The sequence below is a fragment of the Sinocyclocheilus grahami genome, unplaced genomic scaffold (genome assembly GCF_001515645.1).
Source record: "Sinocyclocheilus grahami isolate Dianchi unplaced genomic scaffold, SAMN03320097.WGS_v1.1 scaffold493.1, whole genome shotgun sequence".
NCBI classification, from domain to species: domain Eukaryota; kingdom Metazoa; phylum Chordata; class Actinopteri; order Cypriniformes; family Cyprinidae; genus Sinocyclocheilus; species Sinocyclocheilus grahami.
Window position 1 is genome coordinate 185125 of NW_015505672.1, and position 12839 is coordinate 197963.

Below are 12839 nucleotides of genomic sequence, written 5' to 3' on the forward strand. Positions count from 1 at the left end.
GTCGAATCATTTTCAGTGTGTTCATTTACAAGGATGTTTAAACAAACTGGAATAAATGAATGACTGGAATAAATGAATGATAAATTAATAAATGAATTTAAATAAATCATTCACTCGCATGAATCAGATCAGTGCAACATACATCTTGAGACAGATGACTGAGATTGATATTAAAAGCATAGATGTGGAGTTTTTTGTGCAGATTTTTGTTTGCATAGCTTCATGAATTTTATCTAGTCACAGATATGAATATTGAAAAACAAGTTGTTTTTTGCAGCTCAGTGTTGATAAATGGTTTATTCGGACTAAGGAGCAATTTTTTGAGTTCTAAAACTTGCAGTATGGTTTATAGTAAATAACTCAAACATTATATATTACAGCACTTCCCATAGTGCACTCTGATAAATCCCAGGTAAGCGGAGCAGAACGGCCAGGAGATCACACAGTAACAATCTCATATAAACAAGCCAATTTAACAGAGTACATGATTAGATCACATCTCCGTAATCTCCACACATAGATCATAATCACACTCGTACCGTAAACCAGCATCTTCACGCAGCATCCAAAAAGGATAATCAAGACAGAAGACACACACCTCAGATAAAGAACAACAAGATGAAAAAAAGAAGATAAGCAGCCAAATGAAATGAACGGCTGACCCGTGCTAGCAGAGCGTGTGTGTTTGTCTCAAACGAAGCCTCTGCAGTCCTTGTCAATGGATCCCTTGGCAAGGTTATCACTCCGTCTCTGTGTTCCTGTCCCTCTGCAGGTCTCCGTTTAGTTTCGGTCATTACACATGTGAGGCACGTTGGGATGTGTTGGGTTCAGGCACATCTTCAGTGCTGGAAGGAAGAGTTAACGTGTTCTCTTATTGATTGTCTTAGAGCCACAAACAGCCGGCGGCGTTCATCGTAACGCAGCACCCTCTGCCCAACACCGTGGCCGACTTCTGGAGGCTAGTGTTCGACTACAACTGCTCCACTATTGTGATGCTGAATGAAATGGATGCTGCACAGGTATGTGAAGTACTTGACCCTCACCTCCATTTGTTATCTGTTGCAATTGGATGTTGGAAGATGGGATTTATTATATAAAGTGTACGCTACCGTTCAAAAGTTTGGGCTCTTTTTTTTTTTTTACAGAAATTAATGCATTTATTCAGCAAGGACACAATAAATTGATCAAAAGTTTTACATTATTGATCAAATAAATGCTGTTCTTTTGAACCCTCTATTCATTAAAGAATTCTAAAAAAAAAAAAAGGATTCTACAAAAATATTAAGCAGCACAACCATTTTCAACATTGGTAATAAGAAGAAATGTTTTTTGAGCAGCAAATCAGCATATTAGAATGATTTCTAAAGGATCATGTGACACTGAAGACTGGAATAATGATGCTGAAAATTCAGCTTTGCCAATAATAATAAATTGCCTTTTAAAATATATTCAAATATACAGTAAAACAGCCACATTAATTGTAATAATATTTCACAATATTGCTGTTTTTACTATATTTTTGATTAAATAAATGTAACCTTGTTGAGCATAAAATAGTACAAACCCCAAACTTTTGAATGGTAGTGTATATATGAAATATAACTAAGATATTTTTTTTTTAAATGATGCATTTTTTTTTTATAACATAACCTTTTTTCCAGAAATGTCAGAAAAGTTATAAATTATATGTTTCAGTTGTTTAGTTTCAATAAATGGCCTTTTTTCACTTGGGTGGAAGATTGGAGTTCTGAAAGTTACAGTATATTTTTATATTCTTTTATCTGAGAAGATCAAGGGAAATTTGATTCGTCATAATGTGGCTCATTTAAGTTTGAGTAAGTAAGAGATCATTGGAACAGATTTCTTTGGCACACTGCAATTTGAGTTCAGATTAGTGGACTTTAGAATTATTGAGTAATTTCCATTTTCTCTTGCACTCTTTAGATTTCAAAGTACATTATTGAGTCACGTTGTCTGGATGTGAACTTCTGTTCAGTGTACTGATTTGCTGTAATTCTCTCCCTCTCTGCAGCTCTGCATGCAGTACTGGCCAGAAAAAGGCTCCTGCTGCTACGGCCCCATTCAGGCTGAATTCATCTCCGCTGACATTGACGAGGACATTATCAATCGCATTTTTAGAATCTGTAACATGGCACGGGTAAGTGGGGTCAGTGGACAGGGAAAGGGAATAGTGTTTAGTGGCTCTTTACGAGTGACTGAGGCAGAAATGTGTTCATTGATTTTCCTCTCACACTATGTCATTTGATCCTTTGTTGATCCACAGACTCCAACCAGGTCTGCGCTTTTTTGTCCCCAGACCAGGGTGCACATTTTATAAATACACTCCTGTTCAAAGGTTTTTATAGTATTGTTCAGAGTTGTTGTTTTTTTATGTTTTTGAATCAAGTTCCTTATGCTCACGGAGGCTGCATTTATTCGATCAAAAATACAGTAAACCGCAATATTGTGAAGTATTATTACAAGTTAATAACTATTTTCTATTTTAATATGTTTTAATATGTAATTTATTTCTGTAATGACAAAACTGAATTTTCAGCAGATATTACTCCAGTCTTCAGTCAAATGATCCTTCAGAAATGATGATTTGATGCTCAAGAAGCATTTTTTTAATCAACATTGAAAACAGTTGATCTGCTTCATATTTTTGCAGAAACTGTGATACATATGAACCCAGTCCATAAATTGTTTTTACAAGCAACATTTCAAAGATAAGTTTAAAAGTTAGTGTGTATTTTTACTTGCTGCTAAATATATGATTGTGAACAGGTCATGTTCACCGGAGGAGAATCCATAACAACAGCTGCTCAAATTATTATTGTCAAATGAGTGCTGTCAAAAAAAAACTGTAGTTCAAAACTTTAATCTGTAGTGTTTCTTTGCCATTAGCTTCACCTTATTGAAGTGAATAAAGTATTGATGGTTTTCAAACAGGTGCCCTGATGATGAACCTCAACAGATTAGCCAAGTTGAACCCCCTGAAACTCCTCATGTACTTTGTGCTCGGTGTCAATCCATCCTTACTGTGACTCGCTAAAATAAAACTGCTTTTTAGAAGCAAAAATCCTCCAAGAAGAGATAAAAATTCACTTAAGTCACTTTGATTTGACTCCTAATGTGACAGTAAATCAACAGCAGCTGAGATTATGACCCTGAGTTAGTGAAGTGAGAAATTATGTTAAGCTTAAAAGAGACCACAACTCTATAGTCCTTCTCAATCCACATGATTTCAACACTCAGCACATCGCATGCATCTTTGAACGTGATTCGTTCTGCCAGACACATATGCATGAGCACAATAATCACATAAATATTTGACCACCATCCCGCTACAGCTGATATAAGCCATGGATGGGTTTTGTGCCGTTTTTCTTCTTTTCCATGTGAGTTATCTTGAGCTTTCTGTTCGTGCACATTAGCGGTCATTACTGAAGCTTGACGTGTTTCAAGAGTCAAACGTTTCAGAAGACTCATTCCGCCTCCTCCTGCTTCCCTTCTCTTTTCTTCCCCCTCTTTCTCTTTAACCGCCGGTGACAGGCGAGGTTTACCAGTAGCTAATCAGTGCAGGCGCAGCATAGCGGCACAAAATAAATAAGTGCCACAGCATCACAAATTTACCATGAAATGGCTCCATCGATGGCAAATTGTGTGTAATATGACTCTCATTTAGCTGAGCCGGTCTTAGTCTCCAGCTGACATCTCTGTTTGCTTTCGCTTCTGTCTGATTAATTTTTTTGCTTTTCATTGTCACTGCAAGAATCGGAGGTACTGTGAATGTATGTATGTATATATATATATATATATATATGTATATATGTAGACAAAATAGTTACAATAATTTTCCAAACCAACTTTCAGTTTCAGTCAATAGTTGTTATCCAGTACACTAAAAAATTGGTGTAGAAACCATTTTTACTCAGAAATGGTAAATTTCACCATTAATTACAAAAACTGCAACACATATAATTAATAATAATATTAATGAAGAAAGACTAGTATATTCTTGCGAAACATACTCCAATAATCATTTTTATTAGTGCTGTCAAATGATTAATCTCATCCAAGATAAGTTTTTCTTTACACAATATATGTGTATACTGTACATATTTATTATGTATATATAAATACAAACACATGCATATATATATATTTATGAAAAAGATGTTTATATATTAAATATATTTATATATAATATAAAATAAATGTATATACATGTAAATATTTTCAAAATACATACTGTATGTGTGTGTATTTATATATACATAATAAATATACACAGTACACAAACATATGTAAACAAAAACTTTTATTTTGGATGCGATTAATCGCGATTAATCGTTTGACAGCACTAATTTTTATTAACAATTTTAATAAAATGAATGTGAATAGCAGCTCAGATCATTTGTTCTAGGACGAATTTGAGAAATGTTTTAGTTCATATTGAGATCTTTAATTTGGCTTGCAGACTTATTTTGTCACTTTGTGAAACATGAGTTAACATGAATGTTTTCTGGATAAATGTTCTCAAAACATCTCCTGTTCTGCTTCCAGCCTCAAGACGGCTACCGTCTGGTCCAACATTTCCAGTATATTGGTTGGCCAGCGTACAGAGACACTCCGCTGTCCAAACGCTCCATTCTGCAGCTGGTCAGACGACTGGCCAAGTGGCAGGAGCAGTATGACGGAGGAGACGGACGCACGGTGGTCCACTGTCTGTGAGTGTGACCTCCACAACCCCAGCTCCATCACAACACAAAGCTGTTATACATAAACCTATAAACATGTTAACATATGAATGAATGAGTCTTGCTTGGAGAAACCCTGTGATGAGCAGATTGGACAATATTAATAGACACATAGCAAAACACATAGCAGGATAATATTGTGGTGTGTGCACTGTGCGGTATAAACCTGGGCCCGTATTCACAAAACATTTTATCTTACCACTAAGAGTTCTCCTAAATAGCAGTAAAAGTTTTTAGCTAAGAGTTTTCTCTTAAAACCTATTCACAAAGCTGCTGAGACAAACTTTTACTAAGGAATAGAGAGAAGTCTAAGAGTAAGGGCAGGGTTGACCTTGTTGCTATGGATGATGTCAGCATACTTACTATGCACACAGTGATTGGCTGATATGTTGCCATATTCAAATAAAGATGTTAAAATGCAGGCAAAATGCAAGTGTCACTAATTAAACAAGTAGGCTATATATTCAGCTAATTGTCAGCCTCTTATATGTATGCTTCTCGTAAACAATTAGTCAATATGCATTTGGGCTGCCCTCGACTAAAGATTTTTCTGGTCGACTAGTAGTCATTCATTTTAAGCATTAGTCGACCATTAGTCGCACTTTTATTAATAAACCATATAAATCATAATAATGAGCCTTAATTGCCTAATAAGCGCTCAAGCGCACGCAAAGAAGGCTTGCCACAGCGCACCGGCAGATATAATAATTATGAATGTGTTAGGGAAAAACAGCAAGTACACTACATTAACGTTTTAATAATTTATTGTTACACTAGTGCTTTCTGTTTTCGGTTTAAGAGATGAAGTCAGCGACACTGACTCGTCATCTACGCAGTATGCGCCTGTATGCATGTTTCATACGGATTACATAATCTGAGAATATTTGTTATCTATTTGAATTTTTTTCATTTAAAAGTTTCACTCTCTGTAGATATATTTTTCATGTCTGTAATAAGGCGAGCATACATGAAGTTTCGAAGTGACGCGCTCAAGTTCACAGAGTCTGAGACGGCAGAAAGCGCATCCTGTTTGCTTTCATTATTTTACAAAAGTGCAACGTTTCGTTGTTATTCTGAGTCCACACGAATAAACATAGAGTCTTTACAGATACAAAAGATGTATTGCTCTTATCTGTATGACCAAAAATTACGAAGTATTTTAAGAGCAAATGATCGCACCGGCGCCTCCATCTGTCATGCAGTAGCCCAAGCGCGTTGCTGTTCAGCTTCCACACTCCGCACAAACACATGACAAAACATTAGATTGAGCTGCCATGTAAAGTTGCTACTACATACATTTTTCAGATGCTAATATTTGAGGTCGATGAATGTTAGGACTTAGGAGAGCATATGGATGTCCTGCTCGATGATATAGTTCACATAGACCAGCCATTAACGACTTGTCCGTCACGGAGTGCGTGATCTCGCCACTTCATATGGATTTTTTTTTTTTTCTGCGACTAATACAATTTTGGTAATATGCATATAAACAGCCTTTTAATTAGCAGAGTAGAATAATCTCATGGCTGATAGTAAGACATGCAAACATAAAAGAAAACCAAACTAATGGTTTTATCTAACTATATTAAGGATATAATCAAAAATTTGGAGTTGGGATAACCTCCAAACCAAAGCCGATACCTTTTTAAAAGCTCATTATCACCAAATGTTTCTAAAATGTTTATATTCCGAGGTAGATTGCTGGCAACAGCCATTTTAGGATAGTTCAGATTTGGTCTTAGTGACTTAGGAGTCCTCTTCACTACTCCTAACGTTTCACAGATATAGGAGCTAATTTTAGCGCTAAAACGCTTTGTGAAATACTCTTAGAACAAAAATTTAGGAGTCCTAAATTTAGGAGTGACACGCCCATTATTTTTAAGATTTTCTCCTAAATCGGTGAGTTATGAGCAACTTTTAGCCTTAAGATGTTTTGTGAATATGGGCCCTGAAATATAATGAATTTTTGATGACATCTTATATGTGCACTGTATGTACAGTCATGGCCAAATGTTTTGGCAGTGACATAAATTTTGTGTTTTGCAAAGTTTGCAGCTTAAGCTGTTGTGGTGTTCATTTACATTGTTTCTAGATTATTGTGTAGATTGATCAGATGCATTTTAAATAATTGCTAAAAACTTCATTGGCCAAAAAAATTAACTTTTAACAAATTGCACTGTTTTTTGATCCTGACACAAAATGACCAGCTAACATTAATTGACTGATCATATGAGCAGCACATGGGAACGTGTGAATGAGTACTAGTTAATCACTATCATACTAATTCAATTGTAAGAGCAGACTAATTGCTATAAAAGGAGGGAAGAAGCGCTTCCAATCATTGTGTTCTTGTTAGCAATGGTTACTTCCAAAGAAACACGCGCAGCCATCATCGCTTTGCATCAAAATGGCCTCACATGCAAGGAAATTGCTGCAAAGAATATTGCACCTGAAATAACCATTTACCGGATCATCAAGAACTTCAAGGAGAGAGGTTTTACTGCAGTGAAAGTCTTCAGGACGTCCCAGAGTGTCCAGCAAGAGTCAGCTATGGAATCGTGTCACCAGCAGTGCAGAACTTGCTCAAGAATGGCAGCAGGTTGGTGAGAGCATCTGCACACACAGTGTGGCCAAGACTGTTGGACAACGGCCTGGTGTCAAGAAGGACAGCAAAGAAGCCACTTCTCTCCAAGAAAAACGTCAAGGACAGACCGAAATTCTGCAGGAAGTACAAGGATTGGACAGCAGAAGACTGGTGCAAAGTTATTTTCTCTGATGAAACTCCCTTCCGACTGTTTGGGGCATCTGGAAAATCGATTGTTCAGAGAAGAAAAGGTGAACGCTACAGTGAGTCCTGTGTTGTGCCAACAGTGAAACATCCTAAGACCATCCATGTGTGGGGTTGCTTTTCAACCAAGGGAGTGGGCTCACTCACAGTTCTGCCCAAAATCATTGGCATGAATAAAGAATGGTATCAAAACGTCCTGCAAGAGCAACTTCCAACGATCCATGAGCAATTTGGTGATGATCCGTGCATTTTCCAGCATGATGGAGCACCATGTCACAAAGCAAGAGTGATAAAGAAGTGACTCGAAGATCATTACATTGAAATTTTGGATCTGTGGCCAGGCAACTCCCCGGATCTCAATCCCATAGAGAACCTGTGGACAGTCCTCAAAAGGTGAGTGGACAAGGAGAAGCCCACAAAGTGTGATCAACTCCCGAGAACTAATAAGGCAAGAATGGATCGCCATCAGTCAGGATTTGGCCCAGAAGCTAATATCCAGCATGCCCGAGCAAATTGCAGAGGTTATGAAGAACAAGGGTCAACACTGTAAATATTGACTCCATATATATTGTTTGCCAATAAAAGCCTATGATATGCTTATCATTGTTTTTCAATATACCATAGAAACATGTGGAAAAATGATCTACAAATACCGAAGCAGCAAACTTTGCAAAACACAAAATTTATGTCACTTCCAAAAAATTTTGGCCATGACTCTACTTAAAGGAATAGTTCACCCAAAAGTGAAAATTAGCTGAAAATGTACTCACCCACAGGCCATCCAAGATGTAGATGAGTTTGTTTTTCATCAGAACAGAAATGTATCATTACATTATTTGTTCATCAACGGATCCTCTGCAGTGAATGGGTGCCGTCAGAATGAGAGTTCGAACAGCTGAGAAAAGCATCACAATAATCCACAAGTAATCCACACCACTCCAGTCCATCAATTAATGTCTTGTGAAGCCAAAAGCTGCAAGTTTATAAGAAACGAATCCATTATTAAGATGTTTTTAACTTCAAACGAGTCCTCTATCTGTAATAATGCATCGTCCAGTAAAAAAGGCGTCTTGTCTGAATCAGGAGAGAAATATGCGCAGATCAAAAACCATTTAGAAGTGAAAACAGTCCAAAACTGTTTTAAACAAATATGTCGATGGATTTTGGTGACACTGGAGGAAGCAATGAATTTTTGGATGAACTATTCTTTTAATGCCAGACTAATTTTGCTACAGATTTGAACACATGTAAGACACTGTCTATTGTAGCTATTAAGAGTTTAAGCAAGCAAATTTTGATAATTCAAGATGTGTATTTCACAGCTTTTCTTCCAAGTCTGTGTGCACTGTGAACCAGTTGATACAGAATCGTATCTTAAAACTGCAGCTTTTAAAGTACTAATGGATAAAACCGTACAGCCTTTGCGCCAAGGACAATCTTATCAGCATCATAAATTAAAGCCAGAGAGATTCAAAAGATCTGACAATTTCATTACTTTCCCATCACTGTCAAAAAAGTTCAGCTGTTGAATGCAGAGCAGTTTCCCAGAGAGAAATAACATTAAAATGTCACAGTAATGCTGACAATCTGCAAACCGCATGAATCACTTTGAAGATGATTCTCTGCTTGATTGTGTCAGGTCATTGTACTGATACTAATCAGGTGTAAAACTGACCCGTGATCAGTGGCCGTTATTTGATATTGTCGGTATTTCTGCAATAACCTCTGTTCAAGCAAACATCCAGATTCAAATACAAGCCTCAGTTCATTTTGCTTTTGTAATCACAGTTCTGATGAAGACTATATTTCTAAACCGTACATAATGTGGCATCAGTGTTTGTGTTTTCCAAGGAAATGAAACTATATATGGCTGCACATTAAACTGAGGTATTAGAAGCTATTTTAACATCACAATAAGATGCCACACTTCAGCAGTAAGGTTGGAGCCATGAGGCCTACGATCTTCAGAAATGTAGCACTGGTCAAGTCAAGTCAAGTCAAGCTGGGATATTAACTCTGCATATCTGTGGCATTATGGGATGTGTGATTTGTTTCTCAAGCCTTCCTGTTGTTGATCTCTTCAGGACTGGTGGAGGACGCAGCGGGACGTTTTGTGCCATCTGTAGCATCTGTGAGATGATCCAGCAGCAGAACATCGTGGACGTGTTCCACACGGTAAAGACGCTGAGGAACAACAAAGCCAACATGGTGGAGACAATGGTGAGCTATACACAGATCTATCACTATATCTGTTTGTTAGTATGTTTTCAGTTGTTCAGTTTCAGTGTACTTATCTGTTTATTGGCATGTTCACATAAATTAGTGTGTTTTTATTTAGATTGTGTTTAGTGTCAATTTACACTACCCTTCAAAAGTCTGGGGTCAGTAAGATTCAGCAAGGATGCATTAAATTGATCAAAAGTCACAAAGAGATTTATAATGTTATAAAATATTTCTATTTCAAATAATTGTTCATTTGAACTTTTTATTCATCACAAAAATCTTTAAAAAAATATTATAATGTAAAATATGAATATTAAACAGCAATAAATGTTTTTCGAGCAGTAAATCAGCATATTAGAATTATGATTTCTGAAAGATCGTGTGCCACTGAAGACTGGAATAATGATGCTGAAGATTCAGCTTTACCATCACAGGCATAAATTACAATTTAAAATATATTGCAATATAAAACCGTTATTTTAAAATGTAAATAGTTTTTTTTAATCAAATAAATGCAGCCTTGGTGAGCAAAATAGACTTCCTTCAAAAAAGTAAAATAAAATAAAAAATCCTTCCAACCTCAAACTTTTAAATAGCAGTGCAGATGAATGTTTTTAGTAATTTTGTGTTCAATTTATGTGTATTAATATATTGCTTGATACTTTAATATATATAAAAAAATGTAAGATGTGATCTTGATATATGATATAGCTTTACTGAAGTTACTTTTTGTTAGTAACTTGTACTTTAAGTAACTATTTGTAAAGTGTAGTTAAAGACCCTGTTTATTCACTTTTCTTTCCTCTATTCATGTTTCAAAGGAAATAGGAAGTTTAAATGGTCCTTTTTTAAATACATTAATATAACCAATGGGCTTTATTTACATTACAGCTATTAACATGAGTTGCCACTTGTTTGCTAGTCATTTGCAGATTGTATCATTTCTTTCGCTACACTAGTTCCAATTACAAGTGGGAACATTTCATTTTTTGTTTACCACCATATGATTCCATCCTCATCTTATCATGGTTTCATATTCAGATAGTCGCTATCTTCAGGTAGTTTGTTGATGGTTCCAAGTAACAGTTCCTTGAGCCTTCCCAGCATCTCTCTGAGACAGAAAAAGAGTTTAATTATTCGGTCACTTCAAACCCTTGAGACAGACAGCTGCGTTTTCTGCAATTCTGAGAAAACGTCTTGCGTCTAATAGGATGCTGCTGCAGGTGCAAGTAGACATTTATCCTGCCCCTTATCCCCTGACTGCACTCCAAGCATCTCGCTCAGCTGGAGAGAACTGAAAAATCCACAGCTGGCCGTCTGATACAATCCTGGACCAAAATAGGACTAACGTCAGGTTACCCATAGCCATTAGCCTGGAAAAGAAATGTATCTATTAATAACTTCATGAAAATTTCTTTAGTGATTTTTTTTTAAATTTGTACTCCAAAAAGATTTTATCAGCTAGAAATTCCTATTTGTGACTGCAGTCTCTTGAATGAATGAATGTATTTATTTTCATTCATTTTACTTATCTTATTAGATTCGTAATTATTATTGATTTATTTTTAATGATTATAGCTAATTCATTTCCTCTAAGGCTGTCTGTTCTAGGTTGGTTGGGAAGAGATTGATTGCACTGATTTTTATAAAATAATTATTTTTTAAAAAAAGTCATCAACTCGACATTGCTATTTATGCTTGTGATCTCTATTATGAACATGCCGTTATAATAAACAATGTTAACAAACTTTATAAAAGTGGCATTATTAAAATGATTTTAATTACCATATACACCCAGGCCAGGTATAGGGACCCTCTGACATCTAGATGACTGATGAGTCCGTTTCTCTATCATAAGCAGATGTTTTTCTTCTAGTAAAAGTGACTATGATGATGGGATTGGATTATTAACACAGGGGTTATAGGGAAAGTCCCCCTTGAGCGGCGTCTGCTAATGCATTTTTGCTACTGCATCTGTTTTTGTTTAGGAGCAGTACAAATTCTGTTACGAGGTGGCTCTGGAGAGCTTGAATGCCTTCTGAACGTACGAAAGGTGAAGAAGGGGAAAAAACATGCAAAGCAATCTTCTCTTCTTCCTCAGAATGACATCTCATCGTTCAGTCTTTCCTCTGTGCTTCTGTGATGAGAACAGGAAACTGAAGTTCAACCCTTCGCTGTAAAATACTGTATAAATAAAACAAAACGTTATTTGCCATTTCTGTCAATGTCCAGCATCAGAGCGTGTATCCTGGACCGTGAAGTGATCTTGTACAGTCCTATTCCTTTTTAGCTATACGCCTTGAATGTTCCCCTTCAATGTAAAGAACGGCGGTGAAAAAAAAAAAGCTTCTTTTTACATGCCAGCTGGGAATAACCAAATAGACTTTCCCTGAGCTCTGTACAGATTTAAAGAAAATCGAAAAAATCAAAACAAAGCTTGAGCGAATTTGCAGAGAAACGTGAGGATGGAAATTTTTGTTATTCTGATGATTTTTGTGGTTCCTCCCTTTGATGCGTTTTCACTCTGCCTGCTTTCTCTCACACGTACGCCGCTCGCCTGCAGACCAGCGTAAAGATTCTTCAAAGGTTGGAAGTTTTGGGTAATATTTGTTCTATTGCCGTTTCTGTCTTTTCTTTTCGTGTTTGTTCTTTCTAAAAATAGACGTTGCCATTTTGGTTTTGGTTTCTTGATGTTGGCAGTGAATGTTAAAGATTAAATATGCATCTGAAGTATTTTCTGTTTGTCATTTGCACTTTATATGTTACCTCCCAGGGTGAATCTCACAAATAACTACTGTATAATGAGAAATTATATTTAGCATCAAGATAATGGAGGCTATTCTAAGTCATTCAATAGTCTATTGTAAGTTTTTAAAAAAAACTTTTTTTTGTATATTTTCAAGATTCTGAAAATATACAAAAAAAAAAAGCTTCATTTGCTTAATAAAAAATAAATAAATGCATATTTATATAGATTTCTTTTTGAGATTCAGCCCCAAAGTATTTGTATGTATGTGTAAATCTTGTTGCATCATTTGATTTGAAGTGCCAATTTCTCATTAAAT

At 36.1% G+C, this 12839-nt stretch overlaps 1 protein-coding gene across 1 annotated transcript in view; it reads left to right on the forward strand.

Moving 5' to 3' along the window:
- LOC107554159 (receptor-type tyrosine-protein phosphatase T-like) overlaps nt 1–12633 on the forward strand; it is a 157988-nt gene extending 145355 nt beyond the window's left edge. Inside the window, exons 26-30 of the mRNA XM_016236584.1 lie at nt 888–1019; nt 2033–2158; nt 4570–4733; nt 9636–9771; nt 11763–12633. Of these exons, the coding sequence (XP_016092070.1) occupies nt 888–1019; nt 2033–2158; nt 4570–4733; nt 9636–9771; nt 11763–11816 (612 nt within the window). The 3' untranslated portion in view covers nt 11817–12633. The remainder of the gene's footprint in view (nt 1–887; nt 1020–2032; nt 2159–4569; nt 4734–9635; nt 9772–11762) is intronic.
- The last annotated feature ends 206 nt before the right edge of the window (nt 12634–12839 follow it).